This window comes from Centruroides vittatus, unplaced genomic scaffold, assembly GCF_030686945.1.
Source record: "Centruroides vittatus isolate TY-2023 unplaced genomic scaffold, ASM3068694v2 contig_5, whole genome shotgun sequence".
Lineage (NCBI taxonomy): Eukaryota > Metazoa > Arthropoda > Arachnida > Scorpiones > Buthidae > Centruroides > Centruroides vittatus.
In genome coordinates this window covers 4,138,663-4,163,994 of record NW_027122286.1, presented here as the reverse complement: position 1 = coordinate 4,163,994, position 25,332 = coordinate 4,138,663, and the positions used below count along the sequence as shown (strand labels likewise).

Below are 25,332 nucleotides of genomic sequence, written 5' to 3'. Positions count from 1 at the left end.
ATAATCTCTAAACATGATAGAAAACAGCTTTAAAAAGCCTCTAGATTTTCACGAGATTTCCAAAAAAACCGTGTAAATTTATTACCAACCTAAATAGAAGTAACTACAAATACTGTACCATTTGAAACATCAAATATTTTGTTTAAATAATTACTGTAACAGTTTTTTTTAAACATTTCAATGTTAAAGTTGTCAGTATCGTATTTGCATGCCTTGCTGCTGTTGAATTGCTTTTGTTTTTCTTTTCGAAGGAAGAAAAATTTTAGCCGATTTTGTTTCTTAGTTTCAATTCATGCTTAACTTTGAGAATATATTCTTTTCTTTTTCTAAGTTATATCTAAATTCCTTAAATTTTAGTAGGAATTCCTAAACTTGCAACCTTGACTAAGTTTCCTTCAATCAACGCTGATTAAAGACCGGCTGAAATAGTGATGAGCTCACTAGAAGGAGAATGAAGAGACACCTTACGAGTGCCTAATGCTGAGCATAATGGCCGCCTTGTCGACTGCTGTTATTGTTATTTCAACTTCTCTAGATGAAAAGATGGTTCATCGATGTATTTGCGAGGTGGCCAGGTTCCGCCGGATCTGGCGCATAGCTATACGGATCCTTTGAAATAACTAACACTTATTCCAAGAGATATACGCCTTCTAGGCGACTTTGCACACCCACCCTTTGATACCGTTTAAAGATAATTGTTTATTGAAGTATTTTTGCTTATCAATTAAGCTCAGCAAGTATCGAGCAAGTGTACGGAAATTTAAGCTATTTCGGAGAATAGATTGAATATGTAAAGCAATTTCAAATAAGTGCCTCTGATTAGCTGCATTTTACACAATAATTGCGTTTGCAATGACGAAACTTCCGATGCGGAGAGGTGCGACATTAACGTGCTGGTGAAAATTGTTAGAATGAACCATTAGCTGAAAGGAGAGTTGTTGTGGAAGGAAAGGGACAAATACTGTAGCCGATAAACTATTTTATTAAAGCGAGTAACGTAAGAAGAGTTCGAGTAAGTAAATACTAGTAGTTAATTTTCTAAAGAATTAGTATAATTTTTGAGCCGCTAGAGGTCGTAACAGCGCGACGCCAAGAAGAAAATGGAGTTTTCGAAGAAAGACTTGATTAGAGAAGTTCAATGTCGTCCGGTTCTCTGGGATCGAAAAAACAAGGCTCACAAAAATTCCAGAATAATAAATACTTCTTGGGATGAAGTGGCTGCCGCTCTCTCTTCCGATCGTAAGCTTTGCTTTCTTGATTTTTTGTAAACATTGCAACTTCTCCAACTCGACAGAAAAATATTAAAACATCGGTTTGTTTTAATATACAGCGTATGGAACAACCGTTATTGCCATTCCAAATTCGTAAATATCCTTTGCAATTTAATTTTCTCTTTAACCTTTCATTTCGCAGCGATTACAAAAACTGACAAGTGCAATTGTGACGTTTTGCTTTTTAAATTGTCAACACGCTGTTTAAATATTTGGTGCATTGTTTTGTCAATTTCATTTCATTTCATACTTTCTCGTTATAAAAATTTAGGAATGATGGCACACGGGGTTATTTGGCCGGAGCCTCGTAAACATCATAAATTAGTCATTCCAACGTATTTTTTGTGTATTAAAAAGAAGACTTTTACTTTGTCAAATTTTATTAATTAAAACATATAATACACGTTTTTGAATACTATTTTGTTGTTTTGAATGTATTGACGTCCTCAAAAAGGCCTTTAATGTCGAGAAACGTCTAGACTTCTTTTGACATTAAAGTGCCGATATCCAATTGACATAAAAGTGTACACTTTGCAACAATATACACCTATTATAAAGATATTATCTTTGTACATTTTTGTTAGTAATTTATGTAGTAAATTTATATTTGATGCATCAATCATAATTTTTCTATTACAGTTACTTTAATAAATAAAACAGCATAAATAATTTTAAATAAATTTTCAAACTTTCTCTGAGCACTATTATTTATTGTAATTCTAAATCTTTTTGCAGCTGGTTATATAGTAAATAACACCAGACCTTTATAATTAAACCAGAAAATAAATTTTTAATGTACTTTGACAAGTGCTCTGGATCCTAATTGGGATCTGCTTCGGGTCAAAATGTTCCATACAAAAATGTTCCATACAAAAATTTGGAATGTTTAAAGAGCAACTTTAAATTTTAAAATTGCTGGAACGATTATATTTTCAAACAAATTTAAGCATTCCAAATTTTTGTACAGATTGTTTTGACCTGAAGCAGATACCAATTAGAATTGAAAGCACTTGTCAAAGTATAGTACATTAAAAAATTATTTGCTGGTTTAATTATAAAGGTTTGTTGGTGTTATTTATTGTAATATAATCTTTTTCAAACTTTCTTTAAATGCATAATTAACACTCCTAATTTAAATTATTTTAGCATATTTGTTGCCAACAAAATATTTTTCACTTATTTATTTTCTATTAGAACATTATATATATATATTATATATATACATACATATATGACAAATGGCAACTAATATATTTTAAAAAGTGTAGGCATGTTTCCTTATCCTCTTTGGGAAAATGAAAAAAATGATTAATATCATTGCTTATTTTCAAGTATAACTCCTGCAGGTACTTAGACCATCAGTTTTCAAATACTATATTATTGAAAACATGTCTAGCTTCCATGTTTATTTCATTAACATTATTACATTGTAAATTATCATTATGATTATGACTACAGCAGTGGTTCCCAATCAGTATGCTGTGAGATGAATAAAAAATTAGTAACAAATTTTAAAATTTGTAGAAACATGATGAAATATATTTCTGTTATTAACTATATTTCAGAAGTTTGTATCAGTGAATTAGCTTAGTAAAAGTATTTGAAAGAGTTTCGTGATTGACCTATTGGTTAGTCCAGTAATTTTTAATAATAAAGAATCATGTGAAGATTGTGGTACATTTTAAGTTTGCTATAGATCCAAAAAGGTTGGGATCCACTTGATTAGAATGTAGTTATTATATCATATCTTCAAAATCTGATTTCATTTAGCAGTAAGTATATCTGTGGGCTTTACTTTTGTTTCTATTTTCAATAGAACAAAATACTATTATAAAAAGCCTAAAAATCTCATTAGAATAAAATCTTTCTTAAGAACACTTATCTGCAGTTAAGTTTCAATAAGCCACCAAATGGCTAAAGTAGAAACTACATCAGTCAAACAAAAACACATGGTGCTATATACTATTACAGTTTTTGTTCTCTAGAAGCTATACCAAATGATTCATATATGTAAAATAATGTAAAATTTAGAAACAAGTATTTTAGTAAGGTAAATTGTTAAAACTGAAATGTTTTTAAACAGCAAATTTATTTGACAAATTTTTGGTATAAAAATATTTGTAGTTATGTATGAACTGTTTATTTTGAAAGTGGTATAAATTTTTCTTTTTTTGATATATAAATAAGTCATACTAAGTTTGGCAATATTTCTATGAAGTTAGAAATATGTAAGTTGATTAAATTCACATAGAAGTCATTTATGTAATTAAATTAATTTATTTTTGAGTCGTAAATAGATTCATAATTATTGAACTGTAAAAAATGGTGAAAGTCATTAAATTTCAATTATCTAAAATTCAATTTTACTTGAAATACATTGCGTTTTATTTTGATTGTGTTTATAAATAATAACAATAAATAAAATATTATTGTTTATTCTCAACCTTCAAAATATTTACTTGTTAGACTGTTTTATGATAAGTTTATCTTAATTCACCACACTGCACCTTTTTTGTTGCCGAGATAGTTTTATTGAAAGAACTAATGTTTTTGGCCTACTCAATAAGCCATCCTCAGGCTTAACTTGTGAAATGGAACATTGGCGTTCCATTAAAAGAATACAATTGTTTAAAAATTCAAAGCATCAAAAATGGAAAAAAGAAGAACAAGAAAGTAACTGAAAAATAATATATACAAATATAAATATACAATAAAATCAAAATAGTAAAAATAAGAAGTAAAAAATAAAAATAAATCTACTAGTGATACTTTATATAAACATAGTAGCAAATTGTTAAGGAATAATTGATGAAAAATGTAAATATAAACTAAGGCAAGGCTATGAGATCGTGTTAAATTTCTTGATTATAAATTTCCAAGCTGTTGGTAGGCTGTCTGTGTCCCTTGCATTTATGCATGCCTCTTCCAGCTTGCTTTTGTAAATTTCAATTTTTTCAGTGGTATTTGCTAACATTGGGGAGCTCAAGGGTTTGACAATAACTGCTTCTTCCCATTTAATTATTGAGCCTTGGGTTTGCACGAACTGCAAAAATACCGTTGTGTTGGACCTTTCCTGACGTCATACTTGTGTTCTTTAAGTCTTATCCCTAAGTTTCTTGTCGTGACTCCAATGTAGTCTTTTTCGATTCCTAGTTCTGTGTTCTCATAAGGGATTTTGTACATTCCTGCTTTTTCTTCCTTTTTAATGTGATCTTTATCATTTCTTAAGATTTTAGAACCATTCTGGTCTCTTTGCGGTTTGAAATTTCTTTCATAATGCCTTTTGTATCCTTGTATGTAAACTTTGTGACTTTACTGGGATTGAGTTTTGAACTTCTTGCTTTTTTATGTGTTATGTGTATTTTATGTGTTTTGAAATTCTTTTTGCATATTTTTTAATTTTTCCTGTTATTTTACCTCTTTTATATCCTAGAAATTCGGCTACTTGTACAATTCTGTTGATTTCCTTTGTTCTGTCAACAACGTTGTCACAATACAGAAAGACTCTTCTGATAAGAGCTCAGAATGCTGCCTGCTTATACTATCTTGGCAACAAAAAAAGTGTAGTGTGGTGAATTAAACTAATTATTTGCTGAGCATGTATCTGTTTTATGATAAGTTTATCATTATTATGAGCTTATCATTAATCACTTCTTTTCGTTTAGGTTTGTTATGTGGAATTTTTTCATTCTATTAAATTGCTCTTTTGTTGGTAAAATTCATAGTTTTACTCCTCTTATAAAGAAGCCTGTCTTCAAATGATGTCCACATTGGAAGGGAGGAAGACAGTTACAACAAGTCAGCAAGAGGTTGAGCTTTAGTAGATATCTATGTATTTTATTAAATTTTATAGTTTATGCATTTTATTATATTTATTTCAAAATTTCTCATGTTTCATTTTTACTTATGATATCTATCATTCATAAAGTGATAAAGGTTTTAAAATGGTGATAAAAGATGATAAAGGTGAGTTTTGTTGGACATCCAAAGAGGGGAGGTATAGAAACTTGGACAAACCAGGACAAGAGGAGGAGAGTGAATAAAAGTTTCAAGAAAACTGCAGATGTAATTTGTGGATAGCTCATAAGTGTTTAAATTGTAGAAAATGGACTTACACCACTTTCATAATAAATGATTATGCAATGTTGTTTACTGATGAATTTTCAATTGATCAAAGTATATGGGTATTTTAAAATATTAAATATGAATTGTTTATAAATAAAAAGTGCACACTAAATTATACATAAACAAGCAATTATTTATTATGACATAAAAAATTTCAGCCCAGTATTGTGACAATTGTATTTATTTAATTTAAAATATATACTGTCCACCTTAAATTAGTAGTGTATTGCCCCTGTACATAATACTTTTCCTATTATCAACAAAATCATGCCATCATCTATCTAACCTCTTACAAGGGAAAATTTTTTAATTTGAAATAACATGATTTCCTGTTTACATTGGAAGTTTGGCTAAGTTTAGCAATATTTCTATGAAGTTAGAAATATCTAAGTTAATTAAATTCACATAGAAGTCATTTATGTAATTAAATTAATTTACAGTTAATTGGGTCTCCTGCCCCAAAGCTTTCCATATCTGGTCTCGGATTTCATCTACCTAACTCCATTCTCAAAATTAAGGAAAGACAGACAACAATGGGAATTTATAGGTCTACAATTTTTTCAAATTGCAGCCGAATTATGTGACTTCTCAATTTTTTCCAAAAATGGACTTATACTACTATCAAAAATCCAGTCCATATTATGAAATATATGAAACTGTTGTCAGGTTTTGTCTTCACTGATATTTTTATATATGTTTTGTTTCTTAGCAGTGTTAAGAAACAAAATGTATATAAAAATATGAAAAGATTTACTGAATCTTCACTAAATAGAAAATGACAACACATTTTTTAAATATCTTTTACAGATTGTATTTCCCACAAGGTTGCTGTTGAGAACAAATCACACAGGAATTCTTTTTGAGTGGAAAAAGTAGGTTTATTTTCTATAATTTAAAGGGACATGCATTTTGGGCTTAATGCCCCTCTTCAGTCCTAATATTATAGTGACCACTGGAATAATAGAGTGAATGCTTTTACACCGTATTTTTAGCCAGTTTTAATTGGTTTTAAGGTTTATGTTTTACTTCTTTTTTAATCAAAAAACTTTTTATACATTTTATGAAATTATATTTATTTTTACAGCTGTCACTATAATATTAGGACCAAAGAGGACCATTAAGCCCAAAATGTATATCCTTTTAAATTATAGAAAATAAACCTACTTTTTCCACTCAGAAAGAGTTCCTGTGTGATTTGTTTTCAACAGCAATCTTGTGCTAATTCCAAAAGAAATACAACAAATTGAGAGAACAGTAAGCATTTAAGTACTCTTTTATAAGCTTTAAATGTGAAGAATAACAATAGTAATAATAATGTTAATGATATGATAAAATAATTTTGTTACACATTTAAAAAAACTCTTAAAAGTGTGAAGACTTGAACCTACAATGTGCAGTTCTTATGCCTAGCATTTTGTCCACTTGGCTATCTCAATTACAATAAGTGATTCTTCAAAAGATTTATAAGCTACACACTCAATTTTCACAAGTGCATTTTTTGGAAACACTTGAGAAGTGGGTCCTATTATTTGGACAAAGAGCCCTAAACATAAATAGTTATGTGCTTGCGAAGTTTTGTTCGAATTGGAGAGGCCAACATCTGGCCGTTTCCTTGTAAGTAAAAAAAAAAAATAATATATGCTAATGATATGCAAACTAGTGAAATATAGTTTTTTTTTTAATCTTTTCAATGGTCAAGTTTAGTTTGAATGTTCTTTGTCATGAATATCAGCTTAATTATGGTTGCATAATGGCACAAGACATAAATTAGGAAAATAAAATTACATTGTCTGAGCCCAAGGACCTCATATCAAGACCATGTGAGTTGCATGCGGCTTGGGGGCTTCAAGCTGCGACTTTATGGTTTAGAATGTTAACTTTGTGAAATTATGTTTGAATATTATGTCTTGTTAATGTTTCTTAGATTTCCCTGATGAGGAATCAAAAGGTTTGAAAGTATTCAGGATTCTGTGAATATTTGTCTTTTAATGTCTTCCAATAAAGCAGTGAAATAAAGTATTTTTAAGATTTGGAAGTTATTTTATCTTTTTAAAAATTTTTGTGATGAAATTTACATGAATTCTTGATAAAGTCAAAAGTATGGTAAATGATTCTAAACAGAAAATTTTTCAGTTAATAAAACAAATATTAAAAATTCAGGCATATATTTTTATAATATCCAGCTGATTACTCAATTAAGCAAATAAGAATAAATAAATTTAATAACTTATAATTATATTTTTTTCTGTTTATTTTAAATAATATAAATGGAAGAGAAAAACTAAACCAAAACTTAAATCAAATTGACATTGTTATTAAATAGTAACTAAAATATCAATGTTAAGAACTAAATAAAAATTAAAACTAAAAAGTAATACAGGTAATTACAAAATATCATATCAGTTCATTGTGAGCATTACAGTCATTTATTCAAACATTGATACATATTCCAGATATGTGACATCTATTTTAATATTCAAATTTATATTTTAAAAATGTTTGGTTTTGGATTCCAATTACCAATGTTAAATATTCTTAGAAATACCAGTATATTATTAATAGTTTTTGATGCAATTATTGCTCTTGCTCTGTATGATATTATTTAATAATAATGATAAAGAATATATTTACCTATTTATGTATTTATAGGTGAAACTGTAAGGAAAGCATGGAAAAATTTAGTGGATCAGTTTCGAACAAATTATAAGAATGTGATGAGAAATATGCCTCCAGACATCACTGACCATCCTGATGTGGTTGAACATATGTTTAAGAATATTCGTTGGGCCTATTTTCAACAACTCCTTTTTTTACAGGATGTTGTTAAAACAAAAAGGTATATCTTATAATAACTGTTTTATTTGATAAAGTGCATTAATTTTTAATTAAGTAATGAAAAAGTTAAGAAAGGCTTTAAATAGTTTTTCATTGTGTAATACAGGGGTTCCCAACTTGTGTTCTGTGGAACCCTAGGGTTCTGCCAATAAAAATTTGGGGTTTCAAAATAAAATCCATTGAGTCTAGAGATGTATGAATGTGCCAATGCAGATATAGGAGGTGAGGTGTAATTGTTCTAGTCTCAGATCGAGTCCTTATATTGTCATACAAGGACTTGATATGAGACTATATTGAATATGGGATATAGAATAACAGAATGAATTGAAAACATGATATAATGTTTGATAAGGTAATGGAAACCATAAAAACAGTAAAACAAATTAAAGCTATAAAATCATTTAAAAAATCATAACCTTAAAAAGAGTCCAACATATAAATAAAAATACAATTGTTAAATCTGTATATATATATAAAACAAAATGTTCTTTCACCACTGCAGACAAATAACATAAATTTAAAATATATTTAAGGTAGAAAATCCACTATGTAAAAATGAGCGTAAAAACTCTCCCCATAAATGCTTTTAATCATGTGACCTGTTTGCATTTGTGCTTGGATTGCAGTGGAGGTCCAGCTCCACTAGCGAAGTTTTTACTTCGACTGTATTATCAAAGTTACAGTTGTGTACATGATATATCGATATAAAGACAATTATCATATTCTCTGATTTTTTTTTTTTTTTTTTTTTTGTACTATAATTACAAATGTAGTAAAAATAATACCTTTACTTTCATGCATTAACTTTTTATTATTATATTATTAAGATACTATACTGCACTTATACGCTTAGCTTTTTATTATATACTTGTCTAAATTGAAGGATTTTCTTATGGCTGTCTGTATTGCTTGTTTTAGGCATCCATTCTTATAATCAGGATGCTTCTTGTCATATATACATGGATACTTTCAGATGTTTTTGATAAATCTTGCTAGATCTATTCTAGGTCTTTTGTAAGTAGCCATGAGAGAACATACATTTCCCGCTAATTTTTACATGATGTCACAATGACATAGATTCTCCTGACTTCTGACTGGTGATGGTACCATTTTATGGATGTATTTGCATCAAAAGTTGAACACCGCTCAACTCGCTTTACACTTGTTTTATGACCTGCTCTGGCATAAAATGTGGTCACACGATTAAAAGTATTTATGGTGAGGGATTTTACATTCATTTTTATGCTAGTGGAGTATTGGCCTTACAATTTGAAAATTTCAAAATAACATTGTTTTAATTTATAGTTGATTTAATTGTAATTTTACTTTTGGTTTTAGTGTAAAGTATGCTTTAATTTGTTGATATCTGCAGGGTTCCAACATTTTTTATGAAGGTGAAAAGATTTCAGTGATAAAAATAAGTTGGGAACTTCTGATATAATATATTGTCTTTCAGAACATAAAATATTATTAATAATATTAAAAATAACCATAACTTATCCCCTCTTAACAACAAATAAAACAAATAAAATTGTTTAAAAAGTTATTAGTTGAAAAGAACAATTAAATAATTATGTCAATATCATTTTATTATTACATTAGTCGTTTAACTAGGATAACTAATTTTTTATGATACAAAATTGAAAATATGCTATTAAATTTTGTTGGTTAAAGTTTGAGAGGATGAGAAATAGGGGGCAGTGTCATATTTAGTGTGGGGTCAGACTTATGAGGAGTTGAACCATTATTGGCATTTATAACATTTTAAAAAACATATCTACCCTCAAAATAAAGCCTTTTGCCTTTTTATTATAATTAATAATAATAATAATAATTAAAAATAACTTATAATTATTTATAAAAGTTATTTTTACTTTCCTGGCTGTTATAACATAACATGGGAAAGTATTGTAATTGTCTCAAATTTTTACTTTGTTACTTTCTGACTTGCAGCTACTGTTTGGCTCCAAACAAAAGCTTTCATCCAACTTGCAAATGCTTAAAATGACATTTTTGTTTTTCTTTATTCAGAAGCATGTTTTCTTTAACACACAACAGTCATTTTTGTAAAAACTGATTATTTTAATTTAATTTTTTTTTATGTGATGTGTTCATGTCATTATCAAAAATCAATTATTTTACTTCAAAAATTAATATTATGTGAAATATTACAGAAAGTATCAAATCTTTTTGCCAAGTGTTTAACCAGCAATGTTTCCTATAAAATAATGAAAATAGAGTGAAAAAAAATGCATGGACCATTGAAAATTAGGTAAATGACATCAACTACTAAATTACTATTTCAAAATTTTATTTTAAGTTTTGAATTTTGAAACTTAAATTAAAATGGAACAAGAAGCTAGAATAACAATACTAAATTACTATTCTTACAACTTGAAAAATTATGAAATTTTACAAAAAAAAATGCATTTGTCTTGTTGTGTTACTAACACTTATGAAATGAACAAAAATTTTACAGTTCTAACAGTGTGCATTATAAAAATTAATTTTTTAATTTTTGTTGCATCATACTTTCTCACTCAACAAAGTGCTCCCATTTAACATTAATTGGAATTTGCTGCATGTTGTTACTTTGTGTTTTTGTGCTGTTGCAAAAATAGCAGAGAATAGATGCAAAATATAAGGAATGGTATTTTCATAGAAATAAATTTAACTTATTAGTGTTGAGTTGTCCTCATTAAAATATTGACATGTGATTTCATAATGTTTCACATCATTTTATATTTTAATTGAAAAGTTAATTGAATTTATATGGGAAGTTTTAAAGTATTGACACAAAGCATTAAAAAAAATACATAGCTGCAAATGTCTGAGTTTTTCCTGCAACAGACACTATGCAATTGCTTAAATGGGTGTCTTGGATCCCAGCATTTGTTTTTTTTTGGAAGTATTTGTGCAATGAAAGAAAGTGTCTACTGCATAAAAATGACTGATTTATTAATAAAAGTTCCTGACAAAGTAATTAATTATTTTTAGTAAATTAGTTGTTAGAAAACATTGACATCTCAAGCACTGCAACAGATTTTCCTGAATGATTAAATGTTGAAAAGTAACAAAGTTACATTTCTGTATGTGATGTATAATTTTGTTACCTACTTATATAAGATGATTGAAGATAAATAAATCATAATAAAAAAGAAAGTTTTATTTTCTTATCATCACCTCGTTATTAGTTAACATCCAGAATGTGTGGTGGCTTTTAACCATAATAAATCCGTTGCACAGTGGTTTTTAACTTTAGCAGCTGATTTTTATTTTATCATGTATAGTATATCAAGCACCTACAAGTAGTTAGACTAGACCTTTAGCACTTTTTAGCAAAACAAAAGAAACAAATGTATATTTTTCTCCATACATTTTTCTTTGAAATTTTTTTAAGTATGAAAATTAAATTTCTAGGAAAACTTATAAAACTAATGTTGTTCTGTATTAAAAGTTGTAAATAAAAATGTTTTGAGGCTAGAACCCATATTTTAAAGTTACAAACCACTGTGCATCGTATGATCCTCTATTGTGGTTGCATCAGCTAACATTCAGAATGTGTTATGGCTTTTCTTAATCACCAAAACGTGTCATGGTCAAATATCATGAAAGCCGTGTCATGGCTTTCATGATATTTGACCATGCAAAATTCGTGTCATGAATTTTGCTTTGTGGTCATTTTGAGTTAGCCACAATGTGTTGTGGCCGTTTTTTCCGCTCAATGAGCGATTTTGGTCTTTGAGCCTAATATATATGCTACATATACTTCTTGGTATTTTTCACATCCTAATGCAAATTTGAAGTTTACATAATCCATCGTATTCTTTATTTTATAATGACCAGGTTAAAGTACAATATGGCCACTGGTGTGTACCTCCAAATAGTGGACAAACTTCCCTGTCTCAACAGTGTCTGCTATTCAGAGGTTGTACTGTAATAGGAAAGAAAATCATATAGCTGCTCAATATTTAATTAGCATGGAAAGATTTCAATAAAGAATTATTGGATTTTATATAATCACTGTCAGGCTATTTTCCTGACTATTTCATATACTAAAGAGGAGGAAAAAGATGCAAAGATTTCCATTTTGGATTTGCTCATACATAATCTTCCAATGGCATCTTATTTTCTGTATATCATAAATTTGATAAACCTCCTTACATCATTCCTTCTATGGCTTTCCAACCTTCCAAGTACAAAATCTTGGCTATTCAGTGCTGATAGACAGGGTATTCTTATATCCTTCCACTCAATTGCTTGTAGATGATGAGCTTTTTCTTCTTAAATCAGCAGTTTTCAGTGCTAGATATTCTTGGCCATGTTCAAACGCTTAGATATCTGGGTCAAAGGCATGTTATTTCCACTGTCTACTTTGTATTGTAAGGAAGAGTTGGTTTTCGTAACACCAGTAATTCCGTACCTGGGTCCCCCTCATTACATATTTGTTGAGTTTTCAAGAAATTTGGTTATATTTTGCCACTAGACTCCAGTCCATGTTACGTAGGATACTTTGAGTGTAACTTTGTCTCTATTGTTACAATTAAAAATCTGGGATATATGCTGTACACTTAATAGTTTTGACCCAGTTAGTGGAATTTTTATGTTTTGGAGCCATTACTAAAATAGAATGCTCTGCCTTCGTCTTACAGAACATTGTGATAATGTTGTATGTAATAAATATACAACAAAACTAGCTAAAAATGTGATAGAGAGTAACTTTAAGCAGTTTTGGTCACAAACTTTCCTTCTAAAACTCTTTGGTGACTAAAAAACATTATTCATATGGAAATCTCTTTACAACTCAACAATGTCACTGTGTAACTTGCCCATGCTAGATATACCGGAACTGTGGACAGCACTATTTAACCTCATAACGTGGTTTATGATAAAAAACACACAGCATCATTGCTGCTGCAAAACATTTATTTTTGTTTATTTACTGTTTATTTTAGTATTAAATTATTTTAATCCAGTTTTATTTTTAAAGTTTTTTTTTTACATATAATCGTAGTTTTGTAATTTTGTAAATTGTATATATATATATATCATTTTGGTTAATGTTACCTTAGGTAGCCAAGATGGCGGCTCATCTCTAATTCCAGGAAGGAAACAGTGGGACTCACGTTCTAATTTAACCTAACCTAGTCTAATAATTTGGTTGCTAATAATTATGGTAATTTATTAGAATAGGTTAGGTTAGGTTAGAACGTGCGTCCCACTGTTTCCTTGCTGGAATTAGAGACGAGCCGCCATCTTGGCTACCTAAGGTAACATTAACCATAATTTTAAATGCCATGCAAATGTGAGACAAATGATTTGTAAAAATGTTAGTTCCTATTTGAGTTCTGTTTTTGAATTCAAATGTTTTGTTCTCTGTGAACAATTTTGCCTGAAGAGGACAGTTATATACTGTTGAAAGTACTCACAAAATAAATAATTTCATGTAATGCTGACAGACAGTGGTGTATGTTATCTTTCTCTAATAGTATAAATTGACATGTACAGCTATTTAAGTTTTATAATAATTTTCCTCTAGTTTTTATGTTTCCTCTCCTTGATATAACAAGTCCTTAAATGAAGTAAGGTTCTCATAAGTATTTTTTTTTATAGAATTCTTAAAATAAGGACATGAAGCAATTATCATAATCAAATACTACATGTTTTAGTTATTTTGAGACTTCATTACATAAATGTGACTCCTCATCTAATTTTTTCTTCTTAAAATAAAATAATAATTAAATTCCTCTACAGAGGACTGACGGATGGTGATTTGTCTGAGAATGGAGACAGCATTGAAGGAATATCTTCTTCGGATATATCTCTGACTTCATCTTTCTCTATACGGTCAGAGCAGGTTAGAAATTTAAGAATTTATAACTTGAAATTTGTTATGTTAATTGTAGTAATAAAAAGATAACAACATAATTTTATTTAAACAATTTTAATCCATAATGATTATTATTTTATATTAATTGAGAATGCTTAGATCGCTTAAGTAGACTCTGTCCATATATTTTTAAGAGTTTACATTAATAACTTTAGTCTAGTGTCATGATTTATTTCAAACAGAATGTGATGACATCTTATTGCACTTCATACTTGTCTTTTCAAATTTCAAGTTTCAATAAAAACTTGTTTATATTAAGTAAAATTTGAGGTAAAATATCTGGTTTGGCACTTTCTTTTAATTAATAGTTTTATCTTGGTTTTCCATAGTTTATTAATTAGAATTCATTTCATTGATTCATGTCTTCATCTCTCATCTAACACCATCAAAGATCTTGAAAATTAAATAATACTGTAATACTCTCTGTTACACACTATTTTATGGATAATAATGCCAGAACAATTACATAATAAAATCTTGAACATCAATTCACTCAAAAAAATTGATTTTTTAACAAAACATTTTCATCCACTCATGTCTTCAAATATTAAGTTCTCAAGAAAACCATTGAAGGAGATAAAGCTGTTAGGATATTTTATTAAGAAAAAGACATGTGACTTGGCTACTCAAATCTGTAGCTTTTTATTTAGTTATTATTTAGAAAAAAATTTGATTTGAAATCCCATATTATATCCAAGAAATTTTGTAGAGAACGATAGTGCTTGTCTTTTGGGTAACAGTTCACAAATGCTTTAAGTAATTATTAAATGTTTTGAGTGCTTTATTCTTTGAAATATACTTAAGTCAAATGATTGCTTTGTTTAACCACATGCTGTAGCCATTCAAGGAAGCATAGATTGGGATGTTTTTTAATTAAATTTTTAGTTTTTGTTGTAACATTGAACATTTTAAAAAGTTGTACAGTCCATAGTTAATCCATAATAGATTATGGATTGTGAAGCTCAACCCCTTCCCTTCCTCTTGTCTGACTTGTCTTGACTCAATAGTGACCATGTCTACATACAGCATTGTTTATCTTGCAATAGTAGAGTATTTCAAACAGTTAAATATACAGGTGCTATTTACAAAGTAGATAAGTGTTTATTTGTTGGTTAATTTTGTGATCTATAGCAGTGGTTCCCAACTTATTTTTATTGCGGAATCCTTTTTCACCTTAATAAAAGATGTTGGAACACTGATTAATGTGAAGGGTTAAACTTCTTTTCTTTCAATACTTTAAACAGAGCTAGATTTTATTTTTATCCCCCTTTCAGTCTCCTTGTCACTAGAAACATTTGAAGTACTTGCTACAGTTTTCTTCGAAACACTTCTTTCAACCAATGCTCCTTGATCTTTTAATTGGATATATACAATACTAAAAGCACTACCAATTTATATGATTCTCACTATATTTTTATATGAAAAATACTTAGAATTTTGCATTAGAATTTTTTGTGATATTTTAACAATCTTTGACTGATGTGCCTTCTTGTATGCTATACCATTGAGCTACAACAGATAACGGAACATTAATATTTGAGTGTTTCTGGAAATTTGTAGTCTAATGATGCGCTTGTTACAATTCTTCAATTGTACATATCCCAAATGTATGAAGAGAGTCAGCCAGCTGAGGAGGAGTCACTGTCACTTGTCCAGGTGTATTTCCAAGTTGTGAAGACCTTCCTAAGTTTCAGGATAAACAAACAGGATATACTGTGCATGACATTCTAATATCAAGTGATGTTGTATTCAATAGACAGAAAAGTGGCATTGAAAGAAACCAAGTTGAACGAGTTTTTTTTAAACAAATTGTGTAGTCAAGCAAAGTGCTAATTAGCATATGTAAAATTTGCCTATTTTTATGCTTACTGTATGTAATTTTCATCAGCTTTATCCTACACACATATGGCATAATATACATGTACAGTACATTACAAACATATATGTTTCTATGGAATAAGGAGTAGAGATCTCAAATGACTGAATAATTTCAAGTGCTAGTATTTCTTATATATAGGGGTTAAAAAACAGAAATTTTTTCAAATAATGGATATTTTCCTGGTTTGCGGAAATCCATTGTTTGTGATATAACGGATTCTCAGAACATCAGATAATTTTTGGCAGCCCGAGCAGTCTGTTAAAACAAGATTTTTTTTGTATTACAACACTAATGATGGGACACTCACTTGTCAGATGAGCATCACATGTTGCCAAGAGTTAACCCTTTTACTTCGACATGGTTGGTTGTACTCTACCTTTCAAAACAACAATCCAAACTGCAGTCACTCAAAGTCACTCTACATATCTTATTTTAAAAATTCACCAAAAATTGAATTTTTATTACAGGTAATAAATATGTGATTTTTTTTTTTTGGTACTTTATATAGTTTTCAGCACAATAGTGTATAGTCATTCGGAGTAAAAATTACTTACAAAAGAAAAAAAATGTTATTAATAAATTATCACCTAAATTTTTGATGTTATAAATTACTTTACTTTGACAAAAAATAAAATTCTCAGATTTCATTATTTGTTTTTGGCACCAAGCTAGCACAAAAGAGAATATTATTTTGTACATGATGATATAAGATTTATGCATATTTATCTATTTTTTTTGTGAACAATATCACTTTATATGAAATAGTCAATATATACTGATTTTCTGTCTCTGATAAACTCTCTTAAGTTAGTAGAATGTTTCATTTTAGACAGTAAGCAGAAAATACCAAAACTGTAGAACAATAAAACACACTACACAAAGAAAACCATTAGTAAACATGTTTTATTTGTTTGAGAAAATAAGTAAATAAAATGAAACTAGAACAAAAATAAGAAAAATAATAAATAACTAAATTATATATAAACTTATAGGCAATAAGTGGTAAATACAACAATTATAAAACAATAAGATGACTACAGAAAAAAAATGACTAGTGCATGTGTTTCCTTTGTTTGAAAAATAAATAAATAAAATTAACACAAAATATTAAAAAAATAATAAATCAATAAAATATATACAGTGACAGCTCAGTTTTCATCGATAATCCATTCGAAAACAATCTGCGAAATCCAAAACCAACAAAAACCAAGGCAATTATTTCCATATGAATCAATGTAAATCTAATTAATTCATTCTAGACACTCCAAAATACATACCAAAAACACATTTTATAGAGAATAAATATAGTGTTTAATACTAAAAACAATAAGAAATTAATAAGTATAAAGTAAAATTAATTAATATAAAATGAATAGGCCTATAAAAGACTAATGTAAAGAATAAATGAACATTTAACATGGCATTTCCCATGATGCAGCTAAAAGGAAAGGAAAGTAATGGAATTGGGCATATTCAAAATCTCAGCATCAATCCAGTGAGATACTGTTGGAAGTGATACAACTGCTGGCGTTTTCTAGAGGACACAAATGCTGACTACTGGGAATTTCAAGGGAGAAAAACAATAAAAATGGCAAACGATGTGGATTTCCATGTTATGTTAAATTTATTTTTGAACTTATTTAATGAGAACAGCTTAATGAAAATGAATATTTCAAAAACAGAAATAAGGATGAAGATTTTTAAAATTTTTATAGGAGTTTTAAATAATTAAATTAATCCTAAGATTACACTTTAACAACTAAACAAAATTGTGATGCCTTTCATAAATATACTAGTATATTAAATTATTCTATTAATGTACTAACTGAATATTAATTTATTTAGGATTTATTCATCAACAAATAAATTAAACTCGAAATTGTCAACACAAAATAGAACTCTTACGAGCCTCATGGTGACTGCCATCTTGATGCTGGTGTATCAAGCACCGAAGAAGACTCTTGCACTTTGCTGAAAGCACGCTGGCAGCAACCGGAAGTCATCTGAGATTTTGAACAGAGGTGCTGAGAGATTCTGGCTGCACACTGAGATTTTGAATATGCCCATTGCTTAGCTAGACGCGTAACGTAATGCTCACACAACGAGAAACAATGCCACACTGAGCAAGAAAACACATGGTTTCGCAAAATTAGCAGTGAGGCCAAGTGGGCACACTGACGAAATCCGAGACAAATTTTTTGCGAAACAAATTGACAAAAGCTGAAACCAATGATAACCGAAGTCAACAAAAACTGAGATATTACTGTATATAACTTACAGGTAGTGAGCAGCAATAAAATTTCACCAAATGTGAGTAAAATGACACAGAGAATTTTTGATTAAAATTAACCATTTTTAAAATAACAAAATATTGTCATTTTGTATGTTTCAGCTGAAATTGAAATGACGATATATAGTCACATCATTGTAAAATGGTTAACTAAATGTTGAAGAAATATGAAGTCTACAATAGATTTGGGGTAGAAAAAGATCAATTATTCCAAGTAATGGATCTGCTAAAAAGAGGTAAAATTACCTTGATTTGGTGGACCTGGAAAAAATCTGTTATTCCAAGAAATCCATTGTTCTGCAATCCATTAAAGCGAGATTCTGTTGTATGTACTGTACAGCACAGTATAATTGGGCATCTGACTTGCCATTTCCATCATTAGATTCAATAGGCTTGCACTGCAGATATCAACGAATTAAAGCATATTTAACAATTATATTATTATTATTTATATGTTGGATACGTTTTAAAGTTATTTTTTAAATGATGTTTTAGCTTTTATGGTTTTCAGTATCTTGTCAAACATTATATTATGATTTTGGTTTGTTCCATTACTGATAAATCTGTTTCCACTGTTTATAAAGCTATAAATAACTAGCATGTGTATAGGATGTCATAAGAGGATTCAATCCAAGACTAGAATAATTACATCTCACATCCAAAATTTTCATTGGCACATTCATACACCACTCGACTCAACAGATTCTATTATGGAACCCTAAATTTTATTGGCAGAACACTAGAGTTCTGTGGAACACACAAGTTGGGAACCTCTGTTCTACAGTATTATAAACATCAAATCAAAATCAGCTATTCTGTTGGATTAAAAAGAAAGGTTCTTGGATTGTAATCTAGAATTTGGCATGTTTCTACATAATTTTTTTAAATTTCACATATTTCTTCAGCTTCTATTTTCTTTGTATAATAGCAGAAGCTTTGTAGCCCTCTTCAAATTTTGCTATCAGTATTAAATTAGTCAGTACCACTATATTCTACAGGCACTCTAATAATACACACACCTGCGGGAGGAAGAATGAAGTGTTGTCTTCCAATCACTACCATACCAAATCATGTACCAATGTAATTCATCATATGACCATAACCAACATGTTCACAACCAACTACACTCCCAGTATTACACTTTTTACATTGGCTTTTCTTGTGATGTAATTCTGCTCAAGTTATAAAAACTTGTGTATTTCATTCTGCCAAATGTTACAGTAACATTCATGTTATCATTTTTATCTGTCCTCTCAGAATATTTGCTAGCGAGTCATTCTTACTTTGATTGTATAGCTACATCTTACCAGCTCTCATTCTATGAGGTATCCAATTTTATGTTCAGAAATGTTCAATACAGTTTATTTCATAAATCTTGGATAAGTGATGTGCAATAGTCCAAAGATGCCATAGAAGTTTTAAAAAGAATTTACTATGGTGATTTTTTTAAAATTCACATCATCATAAGGAGATGCAATGGTTATCAATATCAGAAAAATATAATGTTCCTTGGTATAAAGCAGGAGTGTTAAACTCATTTAAACAACAGACCATTTAATGAGACTGGTAAGATTCACATTCACAAATTTGTTTAAAACTATAATTTGAAGTGAGAATGCAGGAATATAGATAGGTCAATTAAAACATGTTACGTAGTTCAGTGAATTCAACTCAACAATATATAATTGCTATAGTATTGCTTTTATTTAAACATTTAATTTATTTATTGTACATATTTATAAAACTAAAATTAATTGCTTTTACTGGAAACTTGCCAGCACTTTCTTCCTCCTCCTAGTTTTCCAATATCTGGATTCAAAGACTGAGAACAAACAATCTTCATTATGGCAGATAGATGTTTATCAGTTAATCTTGATCTGTAAGCTGTTTTATTTAATTGCATGCATGAAAATAATTGCTCACATAATTATGTACTTCCAAAAAAACAAAATTTATGCAGCAAACTTTCTAATTTCTGGGTATTTTTCACTTAAATAGGAACATATTTTGGGAGTTCCTACTTGATATTTGTCTTTTAAAACCAAATCATTCTGGAAATCAATCAATTCCAGTTGTATTGAAATCGGAACTTTTCAACTTCAAAGGAAAAAGATCCAAAGAAAAGAGAAAAAATTTCTTGTAACTCTTTGAAATCATCAAAACATTTATCAAATTTGTTTTTGATTTCTTCAATTTTATCAACATATTGTGAAAATGAGCAACTTTGATTTTATGCTTTTAACTGCTCACATGTAGGAAAATACATCAAATGATTTTTAAACAAAGTCAGCTTTTTTTGTACTGTACATGTTTGTTACTAATTGTTCTTTGTTTTGCAATGTAATATTAAGATTATTCAGATGGTGTGTAATATCTGTTAAAAATGTTAGGTCTTTTACCCACAATGGATCTTTTATAACCAATATATTTTTATTTTTTTCATCTTTCATTTCAAGAAATAATATTATTTCCTCCAAAAGCAAATAAAAGCTCTTCAGGACTTTGTAGTAGGATAATCAATAAACTTCTGTGTAATAAATCTCCGAATTCAGATTCTAAATTTTTAAGGAATGAAGTAAATTGGCAATGGTTAAGTGCTCTCAATCGAATAAAGTTGACCGTTTACAAAAAATATAATTATAATTAAAATTATAATTAAAACATGCCAGGACAAAATTCATACTTTACAATATTGAATTCACAGAAGCAATCACAAAATCTTTGTATCTTCTTTTAACGTCCTTTTCGCACTCGGGAAATAACTGTCTTTACGGCGGAGTCGACCTTCTTTTGTAGGCTACTCTTCCGCCTCTATATGTAAAACACGGTTAAAAATATCCCCAAGGCTTTCGGCACAATCATTAAATTTAATTTACAAAAAATATAATTATAATTAAAACATGCCAGGACAAAATTCATACTTTACAATATTGAATTCACAGAAGCAATCACAAAATCTTTGTATCTTCTTTTAACGTCCTTTTCGCACTCGGGAAATAACTGTCTTTACGGCGGAGTCGACCTTCTTTTGTAGGCTACTCTTCCGCCTCAATATGTAAAACACGGTTAAAAATATCCCCAAGGCTTTCGGCACAATCATTAAATTTAATTTACAAAAAATATAATTATAATTAAAATTATAATTAAAACATGCCAGGACAAAAGAAGATACAAAGATTTTGTGATTGCTTCTGTGAATTCAATATTGTAAAGTATGAATTTTGTCCTGGCATGTTTTAATTATAATTTTAATTATAATTATATTTTTTGTAAATTAAATTTAATGATTGTGCCGAAAGCCTTGGGGATATTTTTAACCGTGTTTTACATATTGAGGCGGAAGAGTAGCCTACAAAAGAAGGTCGACTCCGCTGTAAAGACAGTTATTTCCCGAGTGCGAAAAGGACGTTAAAAGAAGATACAAAGATTTTGTGATTGCTTCTGTGAATTCAATATTGTAAAGTTGACCGTCTTTGTAACTGTTTTAAGTACTTTGTCCATTTTTAATAATTTTAAACAGAGAACTTGTTGGCGAATAAGGCAATGAAAAGCCCTGATTTTTGGTTTATCTGGATACTCATCTTGTAATTTTCTCGTCAGTTGTACACAAATCCTATAGTTTCACCCATCATAGATTTAGCACCATCAGTTGTTACAGAAACAAGCTTGTCAAGAGGAAGCTTACGTTTTTCTAAAATGCTCCATACGGCTTCAAAAATATCTTCACCAGTTGTTGTTCCGTGAAGAGAGATAACTTCCAACAATTCTTTGGTGATCCTCATGTTATCATCGCAACCATGAAAAAAAAAGCAACATCTCCTCTTACATCCGTGCTTTCGTCAATCGCAATTGAAAATTATTGGACTTTGGTAGATATTTCCTGTAGTTGTGAACTGACATCATCTGCCATTTCCGTAATTGTGTCTGCCACCATATTTTTTGATAATGAGATATCTCAAAATGCCTGTACCTTTTCTGGACAGACGAATTTGGCAGCTTTTATCATACATTCTTTAATTAAAGAACCATTGCTGAATGGTTTTGAGTGTTTTGCTAATAAATAGCTTATTTTGTAACTGGCTCTTGTTACCGATTCATTACTTTCATGAATTTTGTAAGCACTTGTTGCTGGCTATTAAGTGAATGCTTCATTGATTTTAATTTTTCTTTTCTTATTTTTCCTTCGAAGCACGAAAATTGTTCTTCATGATTAGTGCTATAATTTTGTTTAATTTTGTATTCTTTAATGGCACTAATTGTTTCTTTGCAAATTAAGCATGTAATTTTATTGTTTTCTTCTACACAAAAATAGTTTAGCTCCCACCTTTCTTGAAATTTTCTTCCCTCGTCATCAATCTTTTGTTTTTTTATTTAGCATTGAAAGTGACATTTTCTGTATAAAAATTAGGATTTAAATTCAGATTTTAAAAATTCAAATAACTGCAACTACATATACTTAAATTTTTTTGAATAAGTTATAAAAGAGAACAACTCGCAAATCTTTACAAGCTTTTAGCTGCAGGAACACATTGGCTGAGACCATCCATAGCACTTCTAGCAAAATTGTAACCAAGAATAACAAACATGTGTTGTGAGGCCCTGGGCTGAGACGAAAAACATTCTTTTAACCATATATCCAAACAAAAATGAAAGTACAAGGTTCATTCAACACCAAACGAAAGAAGGCATCAAATTCCATTAATAAACAATTGTCTTTCTCAAGAACTAATCTGGTCCAATTTCACCTGGTAACAGAGAAAGACCAATCACGGACTGAGAAAGGAGATTAATAACCAATAAAGTAACAGTTTGTGAGACCTCAAGATATTTAAGTTATATTATAAAAATTACTTTGATTATATAAAAACAAATGATATTTTTTAAAAACTATTTTCACACTTTTCACTCAGACCATTTTAACATAATCTTATAATATAATTGAGATGGAAATAATAAGCAGAACCCAAACAGTTAGGAATTGAAAGTTGAAATTTGGCACACGGTTAGGGTACTTCATGAGAACATACACTAAGAAGGGATTTTTCAAAATTTCTCCTGCAGGGGCGAGGGAAAGGATTAAGGCTTACCGCGAAGAACTCGGCTTCTGTTATACTATTTTAGATGCGGTTTTTTGTGGGAAATCAAATATTTTTAGACTCATCTAAAAATTCTCTAATTAGTCTTGAAATAGAGGGACCTAATTTTTGCACTCGGTGAAAAGGGTAAGATTGGCTATAATCTAATAATCTTTGCTATCATTACTTTTTGCCCAAGCAATGCTAGGCTCATTTGCTAGTTTGAAATAAATGAGATGATAATAATCTACTTTCTTCCAGTATGCTTTGTTTATCGAGATGTATAAACACTACTTTGTCTTCCTTTACTATTTTCTTTGTAACACATTGTTTTTTTTATTATTTTATTGCAGAACATCGTGGCTGTTGGCCACCACGGAAAATCACATCGGGGGCTTCCAGTTTGACACCCCTGGTATAAAGCAATCAATTTTGTAATAAACAAGCAGTATTTTTCAGAGTCCTCTCAATCCACATTATCTTAGCTAATTGAGCAACTACTGTACTAGAACACTACTTATTAATCATCCATGCTTTTTTTTATCCATTCTGTCTTATATACTTTTAATTTCTAAATAATTTCTTTTTATGCAGTTTTTTAAAGATTTATAATCAATGTTCAATATTTTATTGCAGGATGATTTTCAATCAAAAAAGATGAGGAAAACAGACAAATTGAACATAAAAGGAATAAATCACTTGGAGAAAAATGATGAAATATCTCATTTTACTCGGCATTGTGATGATCTATTGAGACATGTGCCAGCCAAACTGAGAACGAAGTGCCAGCAATCAATAACCAACATAATATATTCATATATTGAAGAAAAGGTACCAGAGATTAAATATCCAGATTGACTCTTGTAAATCTTATGATTTATAATATTAAAAAAGTCTATTTTATAATAAATGTTGGTTACAATACCAATAGAACATATTTTTTAATCGTGTCCAAAGACAACGAGAAGTCAAATTGCATCAGAACTTCAAGAGGTCCACCTGACAATATTGAAGATCTCAAATTTACAAAGTTACAGAATGTTCATCTTACTTTCTTATGTAGAATCATCAAATGTTAAACAACATTATCTAGAACTCTAGAAAATAAATTATTAAAATTTGAAAATTTATTATTTGTGAAGTAAACTAATTTACTATATAATACAATCTCAGTAAATCAGTTGCCAGTTCAACACATCTGGTAATCTGATACTAGTTGACTCTCAGATATTACAGCACTCTCACCAAGTTGTAGACAAGCTTCCTACTATTCAAACTCCACTCCTCACTAGATGTGTCATGATATTGAGCTGAAGCTTGAACACTTGAATTTGGGCATGATGATTTTTTTTAAATCCTAACAAAAGGTACAGTATCTTATAACACAATACTGTATAAATACAAAAAAAAAAATCCATGTACTGAAATTTCCCTTTAAATTTGGTGGGAATCTAACTTATCAATGCATTTTAATGGCAGTGGCAGAATACTCAATGTTTTGATCATTATTCCAACTTTGTTTTGCTGCATCATTAATAATAGTTTATTCTACACTGTCAAATTCATTTTTATGCCATTGAATTCATCTTACTTTCAATAGTATGGCACTGTCTTGTTAAGGAGAGTGCCACACTGTTCTAGTCCAATATATGTTGAATCACTGAGATTGTACTATATTTAAATTTTTTTAAAGATAATTTTTAGTTTTTTTTTGGTCAATTTTAAATTTCCTATTTCTTTAGAACAGCTCTTCACTAAATTTTTTTTTCATTTTGAAATTTTTTATTGTTCCAGAACAATATGAAGAAAATATATTAAAATCGGTTAGTTAACAAAGAATAATGGTAAGATTTTCATTTTTACAAAATTAACTTGAGAAAAGGTAGAACATCATGACCTTTTTTAAGTAGTAAAAATTATCATACACAACTCAGAAATAGGTTTAAATTACAGTAAGTCCTTTACTT

The 25,332-nt window shown here is 29.2% G+C and overlaps 1 protein-coding gene across 1 annotated transcript; it reads left to right on the top strand.

Moving 5' to 3' along the window:
* The first annotated feature begins 1,085 nt into the window (after positions 1-1,085).
* On the top strand, positions 1,086-24,495 carry LOC136978181 (uncharacterized). The gene is made up of 4 exons (XM_067273830.1): positions 1,086-1,239; positions 8,046-8,232; positions 13,986-14,088; positions 24,002-24,495. The coding sequence occupies exons 1-4, from the start codon at positions 1,101-1,103 to the stop codon at positions 24,221-24,223; spliced, it is 651 nt and encodes a 216-aa protein (XP_067129931.1). The 5' UTR covers positions 1,086-1,100; the 3' UTR covers positions 24,224-24,495.
* The last annotated feature ends 837 nt before the right edge of the window (positions 24,496-25,332 follow it).

Bases quoted from the DNA above. Each gene is read 5' to 3' on its own strand.
- LOC136978181 (XM_067273830.1), top strand. From the start codon at position 1,101: ATGGAGTTTTCGAAGAAAGACTTGATTAGAGAAGTTCAATGTCGTCCG. The intron at 8,233-13,985 runs GTATATCTTATA...ATTCCTCTACAG, and splicing joins GATGTTGTTAAAACAAAAAG to AGGACTGACGGATGGTGATT. The intron at 14,089-24,001 runs GTTAGAAATTTA...ATTTTATTGCAG, and splicing joins TCTCTATACGGTCAGAGCAG to GATGATTTTCAATCAAAAAA.